This window comes from Trichomonas vaginalis, chromosome III (assembly GCF_026262505.1).
Source record: "Trichomonas vaginalis G3 chromosome III, whole genome shotgun sequence".
NCBI classification, from domain to species: Eukaryota; Parabasalia; order Trichomonadida; family Trichomonadidae; genus Trichomonas; species Trichomonas vaginalis.
In genome coordinates, this window is record NC_067205.1 from 25,887,408 (window position 1) to 25,912,003 (window position 24,596).

General features: G+C 33.4%; 10 protein-coding genes and 3 pseudogenes across 13 annotated transcripts, besides 3 other annotated features; 9 read left to right on the forward strand and 4 right to left on the reverse strand.

Annotated features, from left to right (window-relative positions):
* Window positions 1-15,753: part of a mobile genetic element that runs on past the window's edge.
* TVAGG3_0765410 (uncharacterized protein) lies at window positions 417-1,079 on the forward strand (the record flags this gene model as incomplete). Its single annotated transcript, XM_051245792.1, has 1 exon — window positions 417-1,079. One exon carries the CDS (start codon window positions 417-419, stop codon window positions 1,077-1,079), a length of 663 nt encoding a protein of 220 aa, XP_051092379.1.
* On the forward strand, window positions 1,235-2,149 carry TVAGG3_0765420 (organellar and viral DNA polymerase type B; the record flags this gene model as incomplete). Its single annotated transcript, XM_001306219.1, has 1 exon — window positions 1,235-2,149. The coding sequence occupies one exon, from the start codon at window positions 1,235-1,237 to the stop codon at window positions 2,147-2,149; it is 915 nt and encodes a 304-aa protein (XP_001306220.1).
* On the forward strand, window positions 2,885-3,295 carry TVAGG3_0765430 (organellar and viral DNA polymerase type B; the record flags this gene model as incomplete). The annotated part of the gene is made up of 1 exon (XM_051245793.1): window positions 2,885-3,295. The coding sequence occupies one exon, from the start codon at window positions 2,885-2,887 to the stop codon at window positions 3,293-3,295; it is 411 nt and encodes a 136-aa protein (XP_051092380.1).
* TVAGG3_0765440 (KilA, N-terminal/APSES-type HTH, DNA-binding family) lies at window positions 3,498-4,163 on the forward strand (the record flags this gene model as incomplete). The annotated part of the gene is made up of 1 exon (XM_001285376.1): window positions 3,498-4,163. The coding sequence occupies one exon, from the start codon at window positions 3,498-3,500 to the stop codon at window positions 4,161-4,163; it is 666 nt and encodes a 221-aa protein (XP_001285377.1).
* Window positions 4,628-5,501, reverse strand: TVAGG3_0765450 (annotated as a pseudogene). Its single transcript has one exon. A coding segment is annotated over exon 1 (874 nt).
* On the forward strand, window positions 5,538-5,993 carry TVAGG3_0765460 (uncharacterized protein; the record flags this gene model as incomplete). Its single annotated transcript, XM_051245794.1, has 1 exon — window positions 5,538-5,993. The coding sequence occupies one exon, from the start codon at window positions 5,538-5,540 to the stop codon at window positions 5,991-5,993; it is 456 nt and encodes a 151-aa protein (XP_051092381.1).
* Window positions 6,010-6,429, reverse strand: TVAGG3_0765470 (protein of unknown function, DUF4108 family; the record flags this gene model as incomplete). Its single annotated transcript, XM_051245795.1, has 1 exon — window positions 6,010-6,429. One exon carries the CDS (start codon window positions 6,427-6,429, stop codon window positions 6,010-6,012), a length of 420 nt encoding a protein of 139 aa, XP_051092382.1.
* On the reverse strand, window positions 9,707-10,654 carry TVAGG3_0765480 (annotated as a pseudogene). The gene has a single exon. A coding segment is annotated over exon 1 (948 nt).
* Window positions 11,120-11,985, reverse strand: TVAGG3_0765490 (annotated as a pseudogene). Its single transcript has one exon. A coding segment is annotated over exon 1 (866 nt).
* TVAGG3_0765500 (uncharacterized protein) lies at window positions 15,076-15,642 on the forward strand (the record flags this gene model as incomplete). Its single annotated transcript, XM_001314906.2, has 1 exon — window positions 15,076-15,642. The coding sequence occupies one exon, from the start codon at window positions 15,076-15,078 to the stop codon at window positions 15,640-15,642; it is 567 nt and encodes a 188-aa protein (XP_001314941.2).
* An 83-nt stretch (window positions 15,754-15,836) lies between the features above and the next one.
* Window positions 15,837-16,486: a mobile genetic element.
* A 17-nt stretch (window positions 16,487-16,503) lies between these two features.
* Window positions 16,504-18,169, forward strand: TVAGG3_0765520 (ERAD pathway; the record flags this gene model as incomplete). The annotated part of the gene is made up of 1 exon (XM_001314905.1): window positions 16,517-18,118. The coding sequence occupies one exon, from the start codon at window positions 16,517-16,519 to the stop codon at window positions 18,116-18,118; it is 1,602 nt and encodes a 533-aa protein (XP_001314940.1).
* A 545-nt stretch (window positions 18,170-18,714) lies between these two features.
* Window positions 18,715-20,307: a mobile genetic element.
* A 106-nt stretch (window positions 20,308-20,413) lies between these two features.
* TVAGG3_0765540 (uncharacterized protein) lies at window positions 20,414-22,412 on the forward strand (the record flags this gene model as incomplete). The annotated part of the gene is made up of 1 exon (XM_001314904.1): window positions 20,433-22,271. One exon carries the CDS (start codon window positions 20,433-20,435, stop codon window positions 22,269-22,271), a length of 1,839 nt encoding a protein of 612 aa, XP_001314939.1.
* A 1,492-nt stretch (window positions 22,413-23,904) lies between these two features.
* On the forward strand, window positions 23,905-24,390 carry TVAGG3_0765550 (nerve growth factor signaling pathway; the record flags this gene model as incomplete). The annotated part of the gene is made up of 1 exon (XM_001314903.1): window positions 23,905-24,390. The coding sequence occupies one exon, from the start codon at window positions 23,905-23,907 to the stop codon at window positions 24,388-24,390; it is 486 nt and encodes a 161-aa protein (XP_001314938.1).
* Between the last annotated feature and the right edge of the window lie 206 nt (window positions 24,391-24,596).

A 24,596-nucleotide genomic window follows, 5' to 3' on the forward strand; every position in this document is an offset into this window, starting at 1 on the left:
GAAAAAAGAGGTGGAGCCAAAAGTGGCTCGACCTCAAAACAAGCATTTTGTGAAGAATATACCAACCCGCGGAAAACAGCGGGTTGCTTTTTATACAAAATTCAACAGGTGAATTTTCATGAATTTCCTTAAGATAGAAAAAAATATATTTTAGGCGACCAGGTCACTCGGTCACTCGGTCACTCGGTCAACTAACATCTTTTTGAAAAAGTGTGACAACATGACATTTTGACAACAACACAGGAAATAGATTTCATCGTATATTTTTTGTTAAGACTTCATCGTAAATGTTTTGTTGAGACTTCATCGTATATGTTTTGTCGAGATTTTTATCGTTGTGGTCCGACGGTTAAGCCACAAACGAATGTCCGACGTCCCACCAAAAAATATTTTTTTATTTTATTGTAAGAACAGAAATGTCAGTCGAAGCAAAAACGTTCACGAACAAATCTAATGGCGAAACATTCACAAAAGGCACTTACAACGGTATTGAAGTCTTACGTAGAGACATGGATGGTTATATAAATGTAACAAATATGTGTCAGCAGTTTAGGAAAGACTTTAGAAAGTTGTTGGAAAATAAGTCCTGGGAAGAGTATTATAAGGCATTTTGTGAAGAATATACCAACCGCCGGAATTCCGACGGTTGCTTTTTATACAAGGTTCATGCAGGAATTCCTGATGAAATCAAACAGGTTAGAGGAACGTATGTAGACCCAAGACTCGTAAACTATATAGCAATGTGGGCTTCTCCAAAATATTGCATAGCAGTTGGAAAAATTATGGACTCCATAGACAAGAAAGTTCATGAGAAATTAGATGAAGAAGAACTTGAAGATACAGTAGAGAATGCAAAACCTTTGTTCGAAGAAGAAGTTAGAAAAATGCATGAAAAACAAATAGAACATGAACGTGAGATATGTTCTGGTTATAGAGACTCGCCATACGAACTAGACCAATGGGAACAAGAAGATTTAAAGAGAGAATTTAGAGAATATGAACTCGCTAAGATAGCATTAGAAGCTGCAGAAGAGAGGTTAAAAGCTTGGGGTTGTTTTGTACAAAAATATTGTGAGTAAATGAACCATTTTTTTTCGACAAAAATAATGTTTAGGTGAAGAGGTGAGATTTCACCTCTTTTTTCACCTGTTTTTTCACCCTCTTGAATTTTCCCGAAATAAAAAATAAAGTTGGTTTTTTTAAAAAAATATTTTTTTATTTTTATTGTAAGAACATGTTAGCAACAACAGCACCAAACTCGTTAGTCATGAACCCAACTTCTATGTTAGTAGAGATGAAAAGCTTCATTCCTTCTTCATATACTTTCGAAACAAAAATCCAGAAGATAAAGCAAGAACTTTTAACAAGTAATTTAGACTGTAGTGCGAAAGATGAAACAAATGAACAGTATCTTTATGAAATGCAGGACATTATTGACCATTTACCCAAATTGCCTGAAATCCAACAACAAAAACTAACCATTCCCGAATTTGACGAAATAGAAGTCAAAGCAACTGACTCAGTAGAAATAAAGAAGTTCATACGAAAGGTAAATTATGAATTCCTTGGTTTTCATTGCAACCATAAGGTTATGGACAAAGATTGCGACATGGTATATAAGAACATCTCTGACCTTTACAAATCTGAAGAATTTAAGACCTACGACAACTTTGTTTCGTTAGTTGCAAAATGTGTATGGGAAATAAGAGATAAAGATAGTAGGGGTAAGGTATGGAATGAACAGATAAGACCCGCTATGTTTGAGATGAAGAGAGCAATTGACGCCTTAGTTGTTTTAGCAGGTAAGGTTTCAGAATATAACGCAAAAATGAACCCGCAATGTTCTAAATGTAAAGCAGCAATGAGGAAATATAACTACTCAGTCAAAGAGATAGAACGTATGCGAAACGACTATGCTGACTTAAAGAAAGAAGCAGAGAAACCAGCAGAAGATAAAATGGACATGTTGACATTTCTAAACAAAAACTATCCAACAGCAGAAGATTTCCTTCTTTCAGATGTCAAGAAGAAGTATAAAGAAACCTTCGGCATAGTTAAAACTTTTGACATACTGACAGAAGAAATAGAAGCTACGAAATTGTTTAGGATTTCAAATATACATCATACAATTCATGTAAAACGCTTATAAAATAACAGGTGAAAAAAGAGGTGAAAAAAGAGGTGAAAAAAGAGGTGAAATCTCACCTCTTCACCTAAAATATATTTTTATTGAATTCAGCAACAAAATTCTGAGTAAAATAATTTTTAGGGCTTGTGTCAAACCGTTGAGTTTTCACAAAATTTAAAAAATAACGTTTACCATGTGAAACGCTTATAAAATAACTGAGGTGAAAAAACAGGTGAAAAAAGAGGTGAAATCTCACCTCTTCACCTAAAATATATTTTTGGGTCATTTACGCTCATTACGAAGAAGTCTTGACAAAACATTTACGATGAAATCATGAAAATTCATGTACGAAGAAGTTTTGACAAAACATTTACGATGAAATCATGAAAATTCATGAGGTGAAAAATGAGGTGAAAAAAGAGGTGAAATCTCACCTCTTCACCTAAAATATATTTTTGCTGAAAAATGACCAAAATTCATGAATTTCTTTAAGATAGAAAAATTAAAGTTAGTTTTTATTTTTTTTATTTTTTTATTTTGTATGTAAGAACAGAAATGTTAAACATTGAGTTTGAAACAGTTAAAAAGATAGACAATGACACCAAAGTGGTTAGAATAGGTGATTTAAACGTAAGATACTCAAAGAAATACAACAAATATTCTTTGTCAGACATTCTAACACTATCCGGAAAGAAAACATGGCATTGGGTTAGAAATGCTTCTACTCAGAAAATTTTGACAAGAAATCCTGAGCTTATGATATCGGTAAGATTTCATGGAACTACAGCATATCTTATAGACAAAAGTCTTATACCAATAGTTTTGTTATGGATTGACCCAGTTGTTGGATATAATTTCATAACTTATGGTTCATTCGATACGGAACGTTGCAGTGAAGGCTTACTTTACATCGTTCAGAAACCGAAGGACTTCAATACAAAGAGATATAAGATAGGAAGAACATATAATATAACTCAAAGATATGACAATACAGTCAATAGAGTTAAGGTTGTGTTTGTTAACGATATGAGAGCTGCTGAAACAGAACTGCTTGAAAAGTTTGAGAAAAGGTATGGTGCTCCCACGAAAGGTAAAGAAACGTTTGAAGTAGATGAGATAGATAAAGCTATAAAATTATTTGACGAAATTGCTGAAAAATACATGTAAAGCGTTTATTTTTGGTCTTTTGTGAAAGATAGAAAATAACGCTAATTTTATTTTTTTTTATTTTTTTATTTTGTATGTAAGAACAGAAATGTCAACATCAGAGAACACAACAACTGCTATCGTTCATGAAGCCATAAGTGAAGAATACGAGTGGGTTCAGTTAAACAAACAGTTACGTCTCATTCGTTCGGTCAAAGACGATATGTACCAAATGCAAAGTATTTTGACAGCATGTGCTACACCAGATACTAAGAAACCACAAGACTGGTTTGAATTAAATAGCACTCATGAACTCCTCAGTGAGTTTGAACATGTAGAACTTAAAAAGATGTACCAAGACAGACAAAACTTACCATCACATCTAAAAGGTATATATGTTCATAAGTTCCTAGTTAGTTCAATAGCAATGTGGGCTTCGCCTCGTTATGCTTGGTATATTTGTAAACTTCTTGACGAACTTTGTACAAAGCAGAGAGAAGATATGATGAAAGAAGACAAAAGCATTCAGAAAAGAATACCACGTTCGGTACCAAAAGGAAAGGAAAAGAACTATAAGTATATGATTTATACTGAAGAGATGGAAAATGAAGAAGATAAAGATATGGTTATGTTGCATTTAGTCAGAAGAAACAACAAAAGCTTTTACGACCTTGCTAAGATTTACAAATCTGACAGAAATTGGTTCTATCGCGAAAACTTACCGATTTCAATGACACCGAATGAAGATGTGAAACAAATAGTTCAAGATACGTTACCTCAAACACACTATGATATTAAAGGTTGTACAATTCTTACATTCAAAGAAGATTTGCCATTGTTAAAGGAAAAAATAACAGAGTATTTTGACAACTTCAAACAAGCAGAGTAAATTGCACTCTTTATTTTTACGCTTGACACCAAAGATGGCTCAGGTAGCTCTATAAAGTAAATTGTCTTGTCAAATCCTTCTGGCATTCCGAGTCCTTCCTTCCGACAGAAAAAGTTTTTCCTTCTGGCATTCCGAGTCCTTCCTTCCGACAAGAAAAAAATTTCCCGACAACTGGAAAAAAATTTCCTGACAACTGGAAAAAAATTTCCTGTTGTTCGTCCGTAAACCCTTCAAATTTTCGAAAATTGAGAACTTTTTGGTCGAACTTCAGAAAAAGTTTTTCCTTCCAACAGAAAAAGTTCTTCCTTCCGACAGGAAAAGTCCTTCCTTCCGACAGGAAAAGTTCTTCCATCCGACAGGACACAAACGAATGTCCGACGTTCCTCTTCCTGAATGTCTTCCAAAGCCAGAAGAACCGAAAGCTGCAGAACCACAACAGACTAAGACTCAAACACTTACATTTTTCAAGCTTGACTTTTTACAATTTGAACTTTGTTCGCGTAGATGTGAATTCTGAAAGAAGTATGAGGGTCTTGTATGACTTTGTACTTCTCCCATAGTTCATGTCTGTCAAACTTACCTGCCATGGACTCTTTCATAAGTTCCATGAAATCGTCTTCGGACAATCCAGGGAAAAGTATGATATCAGTAAGTATTCTCTTTACATCTTACTTAAACTCTTGGCTGTCTGTACACAATGACAACTGAGATGTTAAAGTGTCTGAGCTTCTTGAGAATTCGACACATGTCTTGTTCTCTGTTCTTTAACAAAGGATGAGAAGCAAAGTCATCTAAGATAAGAAGACATCTATGAGGGTATGTCTTCCAATCGTAAGATTGCAATTTCTTCGAAATGTATTCTATCTCTTTCTGTTTGTTTCTGAAGTGTTTCTTCTCTAATATTCTCTGCATTTCCTCATTTGGGTCTTTAAACTTCGAATTGACATACTCATTTATAGCATTGTACTTCAAAACTCTTCTTTGGTACTTCTTTATCCAATCTAACAACTCAGAGTCTTTTATACATACTAACTTAGACTTTTTTATAATATCTTTGAACGAATTGACGGTTTGGTCAAATTGACCAGAAGTCGAACAAATGACTACTAACTCATAGAATGGGTTCTTCTCATCTAGTTCTTGTTGTTGTGCAGCCATTTTAAGATAAGTGAAAGTCTTACCCGACCCAGGCGGTGCGATTAGACCTGTTATACCATTCTGAGCAAATAAGAACTTGTCATGTATGGGTTTTATCTGAGCATTTTCCAACTTCCTCTTGTTCTTGTTTAAAACATTCTCAAATTTCTTGTCAATGTCAGCAAACTTTTTTTCTAACATATTTTTAGAAAAATTAAAATTTTTATCTTTTTGAAAATGTCTAGCGATTTCGCTATCTATATTCGAGACAAGCTTTTTGACAGCAAAACTTCTGTCGACCATAAAATCTTACATAGTGTAAACAAGAAAGGTGAATTTGTTCTAAAGTTCTGTTTCTGGGAATATGACAAGAACCATAAAACATTAGGCAGAGAAGTCTTTAAGTTTGTCAATGACAGACTTGTTGACAGAGATGACGCCGATTGGAAAGATGAAGTCCAACAAAAGTTCTTAGAATGCAAAGAAGGCACATGCGCTGTTCTTGAAGATGAAATAGAAAACAGAATAGAAGAGCTATTAAAGGACAAAGAACTTTTACATAAATATGGTTCTGAGAAATTTGACATAACTCCACCAGAAAAGAAGAAGAAGAGAGAAAAGAAAGAAAAGAAAGTAGAAGAAGAGAAGAAAGAGCCAGAGCCAGAGCCAGAGAAAAAGAAATTTGACATGTAAAAATAAAATTTTATTTTTAGAACATTTCTGGGTCAATGTCAATGTTCTCTTCCTCTTTAGGAGCAAACACTGGCTTAGACTCTAAAATCTTTTTACCCAATTTACCTTGAACTTCAACTATCTTAGACTCATAATATTCATAGTCGTCTGCTTTCTTTGGTTCATAAGGTATAACAAGTTTGTATGCTTTGCCTTCTTCGAGTTTTGAGAACTTTCTGTCAAAATTTTCTTTGACTGCTAACAAACCTTCTATGTCTAAGTCTTCAAAAGTTGCACCACTTTTAGTCACAATAGCAAACTTAACTGGTTCGATGTTCCAAACTTTGTCAAATGTAGACTTTTCAAAATGGTAGAAGTAAACATTCAAATAAGCGAATGGGTCTAGTTCTTCTTTAAGTCCTGACATGTACTTGTTGACTGAGATGAATTTCATCATCTTTTCTATCGGATAAAAAAATATTTTTTTTAAATTTACTCAGAAAAATTTTTCTTTGTATATACGCCGTTCTGAACATCTAAAAGGCTTTTGACATTTGCCAAGAATGTTCGTTTAGAAGCTGCCATATAACCATACTCTTGACAATATTGTTTATACGAATCGTACAATGACCTTTCATCTAAACACTCAAAGTTAGTCTCATCTATAAACAGTTCATATACACTCTTGTTTGCTTCTAACAATGTTTGTCTTTCTTCGGTATGTGAATTTGTCTTGGATTGAACTTTGAAATATCTAATGTCATGAAATATGAGAACAAGTGGTTGTAAAAGTTAGGTGTCAAAGTTTCTGCTAAGTCGTCAAAATATTCTGTATCTTGCATATGAGAATCTGACGTTCTGACAACTACATATCTTCTGTCAGAACTTTCTAACTTCATCGGAAAACATTGTTTGAAACCATGATGAAATTTGCAACATTTTCACAAAACTCTTTGGTCTTTATATTTTCTTTCAACACTCCAACTTTGTCTGTTATAAGACTCTTCAAAGCATCTGAGTTTAAAACCTTTGTTGTATCTATACTTTGAAGTTCGTTACATACTATAAGTTTCATATTCTCTATTGAAGAGTTAAATTTACCGCAGATGTTTTTCTAAGTTTGTCATATTAGGGTTCGAATAGCCTCTAACAGTTTGCACAAGATATCTGTAAAAAAGTGTTCTTACAGTTCCTTGTTTTCCAATTATAATGAGAGCAGTTTCATTTTTAGCACTTGGATGTTGTAAGATGTTTGCAAACCAACATAAGATATACTCATAGACTCTTTCGTTTCCATTGCATATAATTTCTTTGACATGGTCTAACAAGCTTCTATAACATTTTCTTTCCATTCTACTTGTTCGTATTTATATCCAGTGAAGATAGAATAGAAGTTTGGAGATGGTGTATAGACTTTATACCTCGAACTGAAAAATCTTCTAACTTTGACAATAAAATATCCCAAGCATCTAACATCTTCATGCCAACTTGTACGACTTTTATTTTCTTAAGTTTCTGTCTACATTCTTGTTCTGAAACTATCGTCGCTCTTGGTTTGTTAAAGACAACATCCCATTCTTTCATGACATAACATTCTGGGGCAGAGTCGACATAAATGACTAAACGTTTCAAATTCTCGACTGCTTTGTTATAGTCTCTAAATGGACACATATTTCTGAACGCTTGGAAGTCATAAAAATCTGAAACATCTATTCTGTACATTTTTATAAAAATAAAAAAAAATATTTTTTTTATTCTTGACTTTGTTGTTGCATTTGTTCCATTTGTTGCATTTGTTGTTCTTGAGCTATTTTTGTTGAAGTTGTTCTTGTAATACAATACTTTCACCAGTTGCATCTTCCAATTCGAAACTTTCTGCCGTCATTGACAAATACATAGGACATAAAAGTTTTACAGGAACAAAGTTTGCGTCAACTAAGGTTAAGTTTATGTTTGCTAAAGTGTTTGAGTTTCACTAAAGCTGAAAACTCTGCATTCGAATGAACAATAGGCAAACCAGCAGAGAAAGTGTTGTTTATACGCATGAGTATCTTTTGGTCATAGTAGTTTCTGTCGACATTCGAATAGCACTTTGAACCTAAGTTTGAAACAATATATAAAATAGGTGTACTTAAAGTCAATGGAACAGACAAACCTTGTATGACACCTTTTCCTGTTATAGGAAACTGTTGGTAGTAAAAACCAGAATAAGTTTTGTATTATAGCTCATATCGTTTATACTAAACTCAGTCGGACATCCAAACATAATGAAACCTGCTCTAGTTGCAGCACATGTTACATCCGTCCTTAAAGTATTAAATAAGTCAACAAAACCTGTTGGTGGTATATCTGAGTAAGTATCTTCAAAGAAGTATTTTTTACCATTCACAACAACAAAGTCTTCTGGTGTCAAAAGAGCAAAACAGGCTTTAGTCGTCATCGTGTTTAAGGTCAGTTTACAATATCGTCCTTGAGGACTTTGTAAGTTTGTTGTTATAGAATTATATGACTCAGGGTTTTTAGTCGTAATAGTATAAACCACTATGTCTTCTGCCATTTACTTAGCAAGTAAATTTTAATGAAATGTTGTGGTCGTCAAATATTTTTATGACGTCTGGGAAACTATATTTTAAGTTCAACGTTTCACCTCCTTTCATAACGTATATCTTGTCAATGACATTATATGAAACACCACAGCAACTAACGTCGGGTTCTATTTCTTTGATGTTTATATCGTCTGCCTCTGTCAAAAGTTTCAATAGTTCTTTCAAAATTTCATGAGGTGCGATGACATATGAGTTCACTTTTACAGGGTTGTGTTCGACCAAGTTTAACATTATACCTAAAGCTTGACAAATCTTCTCCTGAGTTTTAAGTTTGTCTTTAAGTTGTTGGTAGTCGTTTCGAATATCTGCAACAGAACTTAAGTCTCTGCTAACTTCAGGGTATGTTGGTTGTTCTTTTACAGGAACTATTGTTATACCATCTTGGTCTTCGTATGGTTTCCCCACTTCAACATCTCTTTCTTTGACATTGACAACAACACTTTGACTGTTTGTTTGAGTTGGTGAATTTAACTTCACATCTGCCACCGCCATTAAACCTTTTGAAACACTTACGCTTCTATTTTTCGGAAATGACATTTTACTTAGAATAAAAAGATGGACGTATTCGAGTATCTCTTCGAATTGAAGCAGAACAAAGTTTACACACACAAACAATACAAATACATTGACAGAATAGTTCTTTATACAAACAATGGTAAATGTTATAGAATAGCAATATTTGCTGAACCTAAATATTTTCATAAAGCAAAGAAAGTTGGTATAACTGAAATGGTGAAAGTTCTTGAAGCAGACAAAAATATAACAACAAAACTGACCGATATTTCTAAAGGTAAGTTTATCTTACAATTTTATGTCAAAACTGGCGTACTGTCAATATTTGACGGAGAGAAGTCAGTTCAAGAACAACTTACTGACCTGCTGCCAAAATCTGCTCGATGGAAGCTGTCGTTATACCAATCTGAGGAGCCCCAGCAGGTTTCATCGAACGAATTTTCAAAAGAGCATCTTCTGTGAAAAGTGCTATTGGTTTTGTAAACTTCTTTGCTTTCAATTCATTTGGACCGTCTCTGTCACCAGTATATTGTATTTGTACAGTACCAACAGTTGAAATACCACCCATAAAGTCTTCTGAGTCAGCAAATGGAATGCCAAGCCAAAAGTTTGAACGGTCTCCATTTGTATATTGAGTTTTTTGAGCTCCTGTATGAGTCCATACTTTCACATATGGCATAATAGAACTTTGCATTTCAGGGTTAATGGTTGTTGTGAAGTTGTTGTTAAAGTTCATAGCATCTAATGTCAAGTTGTATGACCTCATATCCTCAACTGTAGAATATTCTTCTCTTGGATAATATTTGCCATCTATGTTTATATGATATTTAATACCGGGTTGTAGAAACAAGAATAGTCATTTATAGTTCGTCTGAACAGTACAAACATAGTATCTGCATGTTTCATTGCAGTTGTTAAAGCAATATCTGTTCTTGCACCTGGGTCAGCACTTTGGTTTCCAACTTCACCTGCAAAGTCTTTGACAGATATTTGGTGTATAGGGAACATAAGTGGAACTGCAATATATTTGGCAGCTAAAGCATTTGAAATATCTGGGTCCAACATATAGACTGCAAGTCTGCTTTCTATTCTCTTGCATTCAAATTTTTCGCATGTAAACTTAACTGGGTCCCAAGCATCTCCAGCAGCATTGAAATAATAGTTTACTTCAGTGTTGAGGTTTGAGAAACCAAAGTCTAAGTCAACTTTGTCTTTGCAAAAGTCGGCGAATGACGTTTTATTTGTTCCCACTACTTCTGTAAGAGTGAATGGGTCTTGTGTTGGTGCAATGACTAAGTTATTTTTTGCTTGGGGTGAGTTCGATAGAAATTTTTCCTGCCCAGTTTGGCAAGTATCTTAAAAACCTGAAGATGAGGAAAGATGACAAAGGAACTCTAAGTTTCAGTTTTACTTTGGTTACTGCTGCTGCAGTTTGTCCAGAAAGGTCAACATAAACTCCTGGAACGTTAGGGTCAAGTCTTCTTATTTTCTCAATAGTTGCATACTGGTCTGTTTGTTCTCTAGCTTGTGGTTGTACTGAGTTTCTCAAAGCGAACCATTCATAGTTTGCCATGTTACTGTTTGAACTAAGTCAGAGTTAGAATATATCTTATATCCCATGAAAACTTCTGGAGCATATTGGTATCCGACATAGAAAATTCCATTGCAACCTTTCTTGTCAGACAACTTGGCAGAAGGTTTTATTTCAATGTCTTGTTCCACGTATAAGAATGAGTTGTCAATAGAAATTATATGAAACCTGTCGCAAGCAATATCTACTGTTGTTGAAGAACCTTCTCCAAACTCACCTATTTCCATAAGAAACAGCAGTTGTATATTCGTAAGTTCCAGGAACTATTTCTGACCTTCTAATGGCATTGTCGCATTCGTTATACCATTCGGAAACATTTCCATTCATAGCATCCAAAACTGTTTGGCGTTATATTCTGAGCGGCGTACATTTCATATGAGTAAAAATATAGAATAGTTGGATTTATATGTCATAATAGAACCCACGTGGACCAAGCTTTACTTTCTTCCTGACTGAGTTTTTTAACTCTTCTTTTTCCTTCATTGCCCTCTGCTTGAAGTTGTTGCATCTTTGCATTATGTTCATCTAGTATGTTGCAAATTTCCCATGTCCTTTTTGCCTTTTGGCTCTGGTCGCCCATCTCAGGTAACCTATATCTAGAAAGAGTTTGTCATAGTTTGTATTTGAGTCTTCGCGTATTGTTTGCATGACTCTTTCCTGAGTTTCTGGTTCAAGCTCTTCAAACAGTGCCTGTCCATATGGAATATGCTCGTTTCCAAATATATGTTTTTGTAGCCATTCTGGTTTTCTTTCCATGTTACCAACTATATCTTTTGTGAATGGGAAAGCTTCTACCCAATCTTTCAGTCTTGCGTCGTTTATTTCTGTAGTTGGTTTTATTTTTGTCAAGGAACATGTTTTTTCAATACTAACATTTCATTTGGTACTGTCCATTTGAGTTTTCTTAAATATTCATCCCTTCTCGTTCATTGTCTGCAAAGTAAGTTTTTATGACATTTTGTAAACTTTCGTTTGCAAGGTCATGTACAATAGGTTCTCTTCCTTCTCTCTCCCTAACTTTCTTTCTAAACTCTTCACCAAATATACCATCTCTATGGTTCTGTGTAGTTCTTTGAGATAAATGTTCTAGAACGTCAGGTGTTATATTTCCATCAGCCATGTTCATTTCATACTGGTTCAAAATATCTGCATCTTTCATATCTTTCAATGGCATTAAAGCCGCGCTTAAAATACCAGCTATATCTGGTTCACCATTGACTTCCATTGCGTCTACAACTTCTTGGAATTGTGGTTGTAAGTTTATGAACCACCTATCTGGATTAGCTTTATGACCCCATCTCATTGTAGTTCCATCGTCTGCAGAAACAAAAGTAGGTTTGTTTCCATCTTGGTTAGGTTCTGAATGAACTTTAAACAATGTTTCATTTCTATATGTTTTGTTGAAATTTAACCTTTTATTTTCACCGAGTTCATCCGAAGATTGAACGTTAAATGCTCGTAAGTAAAAAGGGTTGTTGTATTTGTGTACATTTTTCTTTCAGTGCTTCCATTCTATGCTGAATATTTTCATCTGGTGCTGGAGTCTTTTGTATGTCGGCAAACATTTTTCGATATTCTTCTACTATGTCAGCCGAATTTTTTTTAGACTCTTGGAAATATTCCATATTCTCCGCATACTCTTGTTGAGGGTCAAGATTTTTCGGCTGTTCCAAATCTTCATCTAGTTCTGTGAAGTTAGTTTCCAAAGGAAGGACTTGTTCGTTTCCTTCAGGCTCTTCTAGCTGTTGTTGCTGAACTATTTCTTCCATGTCTGGTTGTATCTGAACTTCTTCCTGTGGATTTCTTGTACCTCATCTGCTGGCATTTCATATATTCCGAGACCGTTTTCAACAAGTTCCCTTCTAATCATCCGGACTCAAAACCTTTCTTCTTTCGTTCCGTCTCTATTTTTTTACGCGTTTCATGAAGAAGTTAAATTGTCATTTAGCTCTGACATCAAATATCTCGGAGTAAATTCGTTCATGTCATTTGGATGATATGCTATTAAATCATATCCCTTTGCGAGCTTGTATTTTCCAGGTTTGAGATTATATCCCTTTTGGTGCAGAGCCATAAAAGCTAAATAGGTTCGGGTCAGTATTTCCATCCTTGAACTTTCAATAGCTTCTTTATATCTGTCACTAAAGTCAATACTATCTGGGTAACCATAGTCTTCTTTAAGCATTTTTAAGAATTCTTGGTTTCCTTGTTCTCTACTTCTTTTATGTCCTTGCTCTGTTTGTGGTTGCTGTGCTGGTTGTGGAGGTGGTTGTTGTGCAGGGTTTTGAACTGTTGGTTGTTTGTGCTGGTTGTGGAGGTGGTTGTTGTGCTGTTGTTGTGCATGCCTGTGTCTGTGTCCATGTGACGATGTAAATGTTCAGGTAGTCCTGGTGCAGGTGCTTCTCTTGGAGGGTTTGGTGGTATATAAGTTCCACCAGCTGGCACATATGTTCCATCTGCCAGCGTAATGTCCTACCTGACTTTTCGTTCTTAAGAAAGCATTTACTAGGTCTGTTTTGGTCTGTTGTAACTCTTTTTCTTGACTTTTCACAACAGTTGCTTCTAACGGCGTCATAGCACTTTGAACTGCCTGTCTCGTTGCTGCATCTGTTATTTTCGTCATATTTTGTGCTACTTCTTTTAACTCTTTGTCGAAACCTTCAGACTTCCAGTTTCTTTCCAGATGAGAAGTCGTTCACTTGTTTCACCTTACTATGAAGAGCTTCGAAGGCGTTCTTAAAGTCAGCATTTGTTAAAGCTTCATTTGAACTGTCTTCAATCCGCTTGTATTTTTGTCCTTATTGACCCTATGAGTTGGGCTGCTTTAGCGTTGGCTTGGGCATCTAACCAGTCATTGTTAGCTTTTATATATTCTGCGCTTTTCATTGCCTTTTGCATGGCTGCGTCGTTATTTTTTACTTTCTTGTGCTAAGTTTTCATACTGTACGGTTTTGGTTTTGCAACTGTAAAAGTTTTTCTGCCTTTACATTTGCTTCAACTTTCTTTTTATTACTCATCGCTATCCATATATGTCTTCAGGGCTTTTTGTTTTATCTCTTCATCTTTCAGTATTTTATATTGAGTAGTTATGGTTTTTCAAATTATGACATCTTGTTCACATTTTTGCTACTTCTGTTGCTTTTTCTGACACTTTTTTCGCATATTCCTCTGTACTTAGTTCTTTCAGTTGTTCTTCTTTCTTCTTTTTCTCTACGTTTAACTCATTGAGTTTCTTTGTGTGTCTGTCATATTCTAGTTTCTTTTCGTTTTCACTTATTTGCTTCTGTATGTCTATGTTTGACTTTTTGACATCTGTTATTTGATTTTTGAGTGAACTCAAATTCATTTTGACTTGAGGGTTAATAGCTGCTTTCCGTCTGCAGCTCCACCATAGCCTGCCATTTTCGCTAAAAGTGCCGCTCTTAAACCTCCACTCTGTGCACCAACAACTCGGTTTAAAAGCATAGGATTGCTTGACATTTGTTGCAACATAGTGGGGTCATTCAGCATTTGTTGTTGCAACTGTTGTTGTGGTGTCAGTCCTTACTATTGGATGTTTCAATGCTCTCTTCCTCTTACGTATATTCTTACGTAGCTTACGTGGCATTTTAAGTGAAGTTAAAAAGCGGCTTTTGACAGATGTTTATATGACACTTCTTGTTCAGCACAAAAAAACTACTCGGTCAAAGTGTTGTCAGTTTTGTAAAATAACCGTCCTATCTCATTCTATAAGGGAAAAGGCTTCTCAAAGTATACTTCCTTGGAACGCCTGTAACTTTTCCTGTAGCGACGATAGACCCTTACTTGTCCAGACAAAGTTACACTATTTTGAGTGCTCTACAAAAAAGTCAACGGCGACGACTCTCAAAAACCGTTGTGTAAAAAGTTTTACCGTTGGACAAAAAAGTATATATAGAAAACAAAAAACGTTTATAGTTCATTCAATATTTGAGATGGAACGGTTTGCCAACGGTAACTATTAAATAAAATAAAAAAATAGAGGGGGTTACCGTTGACGAAAACGGTTTATTTTAAACTTTTCTATGAGTAGTCCGAAAAAAACAGTTCATTTTTGTCTAATGGAAGCCAACATTAACAATTCTCAACCGCTAACCAAAGCCAAAGCCCACAACCTCCAAGAACTGGCACAGCTGTTAGAATAACCGCCAAAAAGTCTAACAGCGAATTAAGAGAAATTCTTCAACAAATTTGCTCTAAATATCTCAAAGACGCCGAAGAAAACACACAACCAGACGCTATATACAATACTCAGTTCTGTGAAGTTCTGAACAAAGCAATTGCTAGTTCAATTGAACTTACTAAGACAATTCCAAGTCCAATTGAGCTTAGCGATGTCTTAGTTCAGTATTTTCCAACATTTACTAAGCTTATAATGTTGAGAACTTTATACCAAGTTCGTCAAAATCTTCCTCGTTACATGCAACGGTCATTCGACAAGAGAATTGCCGAATTCCAAGTCTTTAGTTACGGATATGACCAAGATGAATACATTGACGAGTTCGGAGACAACTGTACAAAATGGTTTGACTGCTATACGACTACACAATTTGAATTCGACTTTCTCGAATTCAACGCAGCAACCATTTATATCATTGCTCTTTACCTTTCCGAACAACAACAAGACCTCGCAGATGGAGATGTTGTTACTGTCGTCATGGAAACTCCTGAACAATTCGGAAAAAAGAAGTCTCTAATTGCCAAATTTGTTCCAGGACATCAGCTTTTCCAACGCACAGAAGTCTTCTGTATTCCTGGAACTAAGTTCTTTGTCAGGAGCGAACTCAAAGAAAGATATAATGTGTCATTCAATTACACATTATATAATGTTTTCGACCCAGAAGAAGGCTTCTTCCCAGAAGCAATGGAGGAAGAAGAAGAGGAGGAGGAAACACAAGACTCTATCCAAGAAGAGTCCTCCGAATTCACACCAGAAGACTAACAATTTTCCGAATAAAAACCTCATTTTTTACTAAACATCTTCGGGGCTAGAAGGGGCGCAGCCCCTGGAAGCCCCACTACCTTTTTTTTTTTTTTTTTTTTTTTTTTTTTTTTTTTTTTATATCGTTGAAGGTTGAAAAAATCTCTAATATTTGAGCCCAAAATTTCAAATTTTAATTTTTTGAAAAAAGAGGCCACCCGTATGTACGTTTATTTGAGAGGAGGATTATATTTTTGAAAGGGTGAAACATTATGAATATGTTAATTATATAATAATATGTATTATTATAAAAAAGAAAAAATAAAGCACGTTAAAATTTTTCTTTCTTGATTTTTTACAAAATCTACTTAGAATTATGCAAAATATGACTAAATAATTATAAATTTCAAGTTAAATTTTAATTTTGATAAATAATTTAAATTTCAAAATATCAAGTTCAGTTCGACTATGTATGTAGTAATTCCTCAATAAAGTGCCAAAACCCTATTAAAATATATGAACATTTTCAACATTTTAATGTTTTTATTTAAAAATTTGTTGGAATATGAGCTTCAAACAATTATTATGTAAATAAAAATAATGAAATATATGTATTTATTCGTATTACAACCGTAGTAAGTCGATTCTTCCTTTCTTCTACTGAGGTTTGAATTTGATTTCGAATTGTAAAGAGATTCAAAGGGAAAATACTAGCGGATAAAAACTACCTCCATGAAAGGGTCAGAATGGAGTCAAGTTGTATTCTTTGATATTTTTTGCTTTTCGAGCCTAAATAGGTAGCCAAGATAATGCCTAAAAATAAGGTTCTAAATTCTGAAGTTTACATGATCCTCTCGTGTGCACCCTTAAAAAATGTAAAGATTTGAAATCAATAATGAGTGATAAAGGAATTACTTCTCAGACAGAAGAATTTCTTAACTCTAAGATAGGAAGGACAGTCTTAAAAGAGTTAGAAACAAAGGCACAAGCAAAAGATCCTCTTTCTATGTTTAGATTAGGCATTCTTTATTATAATGGCAAAACAGTCGAACAAAACATCCCACAAGCTATTGAACTCTTCAAAAATGCATCGAGCGCAGGCTCCCCTGATGCAAAACTCTTATTGAGCACTTTGTATATGAAAGGAGAAAACGTTCCTTTAGATACAAAGACAGCTTACAACTTAGTTGAAGAGGCAGCTGGTGCTAACATCCCAGAAGCACAACATATATTAGCTCAGTTTTTGTACGAAGGCAAATATTGCGCTAAAAATGTCAGAAGAGCTGCAAGGAATTTCAACGCAGCAATTCCTCTAGAAAATCCTATGGATTCTTATATGGTTGGTAAAATTATGGAAGAAGATGATTCTGAAGAGCCAATTTACTCTAAAATTTTGGGATATTACCAACGTGCAGCAAATCAGAATTATCTCGATGCTATCACTGCAACAGCAAGAATTCTTAGATACGGTAAAGGTGATGTTCGCCAAAATAAAGGGCAAGCCTTTAAATTGTACAAGAAAGCAGCAGCAACAGGCGATCCAGAAGCAATGACACGCTTTGGCTCAATGATATACCAAAACGAGTACGGAAAAGATCCAATTGATCTCGGAATCATTTGGCTTAAAAAGGCAATGGACGCAAATTACAATGAAGCCTTTTTCGAATACGGAAAGCTTCTCCTTCCAAATACAGATCCAGAATCAAAGATAAACGCATACAACGCTTTCGAAAAAGTCCAACATATTCCCGAAGCAAAGTATTTACTCGGTAAAATGAAAATCAAAGGCGATGGAACACAAAGAAGTGTTTCAGGAGGCATGATGATGATCAAAGAAGCCTCTAAAATGGGTTACATTCCTGCAATTTATTCAATGGGCATTGGATATCGCGAAAACAAGAATGGCGTTAAGACAAACATCAAAAGAGCTTACGAGTCATTCCAAAAATGCGCAGAAGCCGAGTATCATCCCGGTGAATATCAGTTTGCTTACATGATTGAGAACGGAATTGGCTGCCAGAAGGATGTTGATAAGGCAATCAAGTACTACAAGCGAGCTGCAGATGGTGGAGAAGCTAAAGCAATGTTTAACCTTGGATTAATTTACGATAAAAACAAAAAGTACCATAATACTGAACAAGCGATCAAATACTACCAAGAAGCTGCAGATAAAGGCATCAAAGAGGCTTTCTTCAACCTAGGAATGATATACAAAGACGGAGAAGACATTGAAAAAGATATTACAAAAGCAAAAGAGTATCTTGCTACCGCAGCTGATAAAGGAGTTGTCAATGCTCAATTCTGGTCATACAAAATCAATAAAGATTCGGATATGACGACAGCTATTAAATATCTCCAAATGGCTGCTGATAACGAGCATGGAAAGGCTATGTGTATCTTAGGAAACTTCCTTGTCGATGGTGTAAATGTAGAAAAGGACGTTAACCAGGGAATTTCTTACCTAGCAAAGGCTGCAAGCTTGATTTACGGAGATTAAGCTTATTTTCTTTTTATTTATTTTATATAAAAATTATCTGTTCACTTTCTAAGATAAATTCTTCTATTTTTTCCAAGATTTTTTTTTAAAAATTCTGATTATTTCATGATATGATCATATCAATTCAGTGAGAAACATATGAAATTTAATATTACACCATATATGAGTTGACATTGAATTGATATAATTTTGCCTTAAATTTTATAATATATACGAATAATTCTATTGTTTTTGAAATAAGATACTATAAGTAATTAATTTTATTTACTTGTTAAAGTTAAAAACTTATATTTGGACAACTTCTTGATCGAATAAGACCTAACAATCAATATTTTAGATATATCGATCCACCAATTGTAAAGAAAGTTAATAAATATTTCTAAAACTGACACTAAAATGATTGTGAAAGCATTCTGTTTCCAATTTGAAATTTCAAAAAATAACGTATGGAGAAAAGAATCTTAGTACAACGAGCCACATCCAATTTAACTTATTCTTTGTTTTTTATTTCTATATGGGAAAGAAATTTCTATTCATTCACCATTTTTTTTATATAAATAAAATAGTTTTCCATGCTTCATATACAATGTAATCAATAAAAAAGGTACATTCACTAGGCGATAACAGTAAAATGGGATGAAAATAGGATAAATAGCATCCCTATATAGTGCCTAACAATATTTATACAGGCCAAAAAAATTTGGCTAGAGATTTGGCTAGTTAGAAAATTTAGAAAATTGAGAGGAATTTTTATTTTTGAATTATTTTTGGAAAGTTAAAATTGCGATTAAAAATCGTTTTCCGGGAGAACTAAGCATCTTATCATATATTTAAATCGAGAAAAATATTAAATAATAGTTGAATAGTATAAATACATGAAATTATGGCTGAATATACAGAAAAAATGAACATATTTGACATTTTTGAAAATTCATACGTTAGATGGTGACAGACTCATAAACTATACTTTAGCTAAGATTGATATATGGTTTCAACAACACATGGTTAAAATCGTAAAAATTTTTTTAGATTTCAAAAAGATATATATGGTAATATAATGGAACAAAGTCAACAAATAGCATGTAAAATATGTTACAATTAACTTTTTATTAGATCCAATAGTAGATATCGAATGGTTTCCAGCTTTATGGTTAAATATTTTCTTTTCGAGCTTCTCTTTAACTGTTGTATTAAGGTTGTAAATTTTTGATGCTAGAAACTTTGGAATCTTCTTTGCTGCTGCATTTTTTCTTGAGAGTTCTTGCAATTTCGAATAGATCTGCGCATTGTATGAAATGGAGGCTTTAAAATATCTTGAAAACAGAATAGGACTGCTTTTCCAAAGGAATGCTTACTTGTAAATCAGAGAGTTTCAAAATTGAGTACAAGATTATCATCATAACTTTTGATTTTGCTGCGAAAAAGGAAGACAATGTATTAACAAATCATTTACTGTTGTTCATCAAAAGAAGAAAACTTTGATAACAACTAATGATGATAAAATCAAGCTATCTTTTAATATTTTAAATTGATAAGACATTCAAAATATTTGAATGGTTTAAAATATTTTCTTTTAATTTCAATAATATATTATCATGATTATATAATCAAATTTAAATTTTTATTCAAAAAGGCAATATTTCAAACTTTTAATTTCAATAATCTTAATTCTGCAATAAGTGTATTTAATTGTAGCAAATTTAATGATACTTCGTCATGCTTAGCAATTTGGAGCTCATAAATTAATGATTTCTTCAAGTAAAATTCTGCATTATTTCAAAAGTCAATAATTCTCTAGTAACTTTTCTTCAAACCCTAACCATTATAATATATGTAAAATAGAAAATAATTGCAAAGAAAGATAGCCGAATTTACTGGGTAGTTCTTGTGATGCGAAATAATTGGAAATTAACACCTAGTTTTAACAGCATCATTCTCTTTTTGCTCTCATTTAAATGCATTTGCACACTTTAATTTTGAAATATAAGAGTTTTGGAAATTATCAAATTTATCTGCTCAAATACTATAGATCTTCATAAGTGTTAATAGAATCATTAGCCTTACATATAGTGTTTAATATAATGATGCACATTATACTGGGATTCATTCCTTATTCATCTAGTTATTATAAGATTTACAACCCCATGAAAATTTAAAATTTTGTCAAAAATAGTGAATGTACCTTTGTTAGGAAATATGTAACCAAATTAATATACTTCCTACAAAGAATATAATTTTGTGCAAAATGGTCAATACTTCTGAACAGTCTTTTTTCCGTTCACAAAAAAAAGTGAGGAAAAAAAAATTTAGTCAAATGTCTGCTCCATACTATAAGACCTTATGTGCAATCAACCAGACCAGCAACGATGTTTTATCACTCATTAACTCACGGCGCCGCAATCCTCTTAAGTTAGAATCCGACCTTTGCAGATTGGCCAAAGAAGCAGTCAACGTCCAGCTCAAAGGCTTAAAAGTCGATACAAGAGGATTGAGCCACTATTACAGATATGCACCAAATACATTAGTTTTTGCAAATACAATCCAAAGCAATAAGTCACATAGTGATTTTCCTAATATCATCCTTGAAGATTTGGAAAAAGCCAAAGGCTTCCTGTTCAATTATCTTCTCACAGATAGAGTTGACTACGTCGGCCTTCACACAGAATTCCCATCCGAAGGAATTTGTGTTTATGCTGTGATTGCCTACAAAATCAATGAATTTCCAGCTTCAATTAAGGGAATTATTGATAAAATCGAAGGTAAATGCAACAAAGAAAATATTCTCGGCATCTTGAACTCAATTCTTCAAATCATTCAGCACAAACCATTAGAATTCAACGACGAGCTTAAGAGATCCATGTACAACCAGGCACAAGCCATTCATGATGATAAGAACAACCTAGGCAAAGTTGTTGAGATTTTAAACTCAACTTTCAAGGACATGGGCAATTTCGTCATTTTACCAATTGAAAGCAACGATGCCAAGGCTTTCATCAAGAAATACATCAATGATACAGTGTTTCGTTCATTTTTAGTTTCAGATATCGACCAAATTGCTTTCGACGCAATTAACGACAGCGACGGCCAATTATACTACTTCTTCGGAGCCAAGTACTCCAAGATTGAGATCCCTATTGACGAACGTTCTGAATATTCCGGATCCATCATCAAATCCTTAAATGCTTTCAGAGATACCCAGAAAATCCCAGCCCTCCCAGCAAAAGGCAACGAATTCATCGAACAAACCCTCGATACAGCCTCAATTTCTTCACAAAAAGAACTCGACGTATTTATAAACAAATACTCATCGGAATTCTTCGCCCGTATCATCAACGCAGGAAACATGCAAGATGCATGCAAGAAGATCTCAGATTTGACGTTTAATGAAGGTATCGAATTTATCAAATCCGCTACAGAATACGCGATCACAATTACGAGATTTAGAGGTACAGCAACAATCATTTTAATCCTCTTTAATAAGATTGATAAGAAGAGAAAAGACGATAGAAAACTTGACAAGGCCAAGAAAGAGGGAAGAGAAGAAAAACCAAAGAAAGAAGAAAAACCAAGGAAGGAAGATAAGCCAAAGAAAGAGGATAAGCCCAGAAGAGATGATAAACCAAGAAGAGATGATAAGCCGAAGAAAGAAGAACCAAAAGAAAAACCAAAGAGAGATGAGAAGCCAAAGAAAGAAGATAAGCCAAGAAATGAAGAAAAGCCAAAGGGTGAGGATAAGAGAAGAAGGGGTGATAAGCCAAAGAAGGAAGAAAAGGAAAATCAGCCAAAAAGAGAACCATTCGCTCTTGATAAGGCAATTTTCGACTTATTAAACATAAAACTTGGCGAAATGAACTTCCATACAATAAAGAGATCAGAGGAACTCGACAAGAAGGCTCTAGAACTTGCAAATCTTAGAGCAAAAGACCAAGCTATCAGATTTGATCCATCTGAATATGAAGACATCAAAAGTAAGTACTCAGAAGTTAAGCCAATCGCTGTTAACCTCGATAATACTTCTAAAACAAAGAAAATAGAAACAGTCGAAAAAATCACTTATAATATCGGAGAGGTTGACTATACTCACATCGGAATCGCTTCTAAAGGATCTTTCGGACGCCGCCTCTTCGTTATAGTTATTCTCGTTAAACAATAAAGATTTTTTTTTATTTATAACATATTGACTTTTTTTTTATTTGGGAAAGCTCCTATATAAAGTTTGCGTATGGCTCTGAATAGTTATGACTTAATTTTGAAAGTTTTTATTCAGAAATTTTATTCATATTTTGATAAACATATATTATTATTCTCCCCGATTTGCATGACGTATTGTGCCGACCAAATAGTGAATAATTCGATTTTTCAAATAGTTTAGAAACATGAAATGCTTGTCTTCTAAACATTTATTATAGAAATCAAGAGAATTGGATATTAATAAACTTGAATTTCATTAAATGGTAAGTTGATCTAGATGAAGATACTTACAAATACATTTAGTTAATATAATTTTCGCAAATCCAGCAATATTTCATGAAACTTATGTTTATTCAGTTGAACGCTTATGAAAAATACTAATAAATTATATATACTCTTTATGTTGATTCATAAAATTATATTTGCCAGTTCATTTTATATAAATTCAGAAGCAATTTTAAATATTATTGAAATGAAACTATATTCAGCAGCATTCTTCAAAATCTCATATACTAAGAAGTACTGTCATTTCAGTTCTTCTCCAAAAAATGTTTGGACACAATTTTATGATGAATTTCCTAAATCAAAACCACAAACAAGGTTAAATATTAAAGCAACTACAAAAAATAACGAGTGCTTCATATATAACAGTTTGTTTATTAGAATTTCTATAGATAGTTCTCTATATTTTAAAGATATTAAAAATAATAATTTTTTAATCTCAGATTGTTTATTTAATAATTGTAGCAGTAATAACGAAGGTGGAGCTTTATACTTTTTATGTGATAGTTCCATTATTCAATACAGATCATGTGGATATAATTCAAAAGCAAATAAAAACGGGCAGCATTCATATGTTCAATCACTTGAAAGTTCAAATAATAAAAATTATCTCTTTGAAAGTTCATTTTATGAATGCGGAATTCCGAGTAAATGGGGAACAAATTATATTATGTATGGTAACATTAAAGTTAATTCAATCAACACAAGTTTCTGCTCGGCAAAATATGGATCAGGAATATTTCTTTGGAAGCCAAAAGATACTAGTAACATTACATTATCATCATTTTGTAACATATCATCAACAAAAAATGTAATTAAATTTGATTGCAAAAATGGTAATCATAGTCTTAAAAATTGTAATATTCTTAATAATGAATGCCCAGAACAAAGCTCAGCAACTTTCACTGCATCCAACGCAATTATTCTTATTGAAAACTGTTCATTTTTAGGAAACACAAGGCAAGGAGTAGAATTTCAACAAGATAATGATGGTTCAATTACGATTAAAGATTCATTCTGTGACAGAAAAGATAAAACAAAAGGATCAGTTATTTCAAATAATGTTCAAAATAAATATTCAATCCATAATCTTTCACATTTTTCATCATATTTCTGTGAAAGAGATTATCCAACAATACATCATCCAATTCGAATAACAAATTCGTTTAAACGAGTTACGAATCATAATAGAAGGCGGTGATTTAAATTTCAATTATATCCGAAGAATGAAATCAAAGATTTTGAAATTTCACATGAATTTGAGAATACTCCTTAATTGAATATGTTATTCATCGAAGAATATACGTTCAAACATGAATTTTGAATACGTTGCTGCTCATATCAGCAATTATATCAATAACGAAAATTTCCTTTATGCATTTAATATGAGAGATATCAAAACAATCATGAAATATTCATATCTGGCAAGTGATCAATACTTTTCTCTTCTCAAACAATCTTCATCAACTATCAATGCCAAAGAATTATATATCTGTACACGAAGGAAAAAGATCGAAAGCGAAAAAGGAATTCTCAGTCTTGTTAAATCACTCATCGAATGTTATGGTGATAAAGATGTAAAGACTAATTATGGAAAAACTCCATTCATTCTTGCATCATGTTATGGATATCTTGACATCGTTCAATATCTTATTGCAGTTGGAGCTGATAAAGAAGCAAAGACTAGTTCAGGAAAAATTGCACTGATGCTTGCAAAAGATATTGTGAGAGATTACTTAATGAACGAGCCCGAATCATCTAGTTTAATAATTCTAATCCTGATAAACCTACATATTTGAAATCATTAACTTCTTCTATATTTATGAATCTATACAAAAATTTATATGAATTATATCTAAATATTTTACTCATAATTCTGAATACTTGCTAAAAATTGTGAATTATACATTACCTTATGAGAATTTAAAACTTGAATTCATCTGTCGTACGTTAACTAAATAATTTTAGTCTCAGATCTATTTCAAAAATAAAACCAATTATAAAT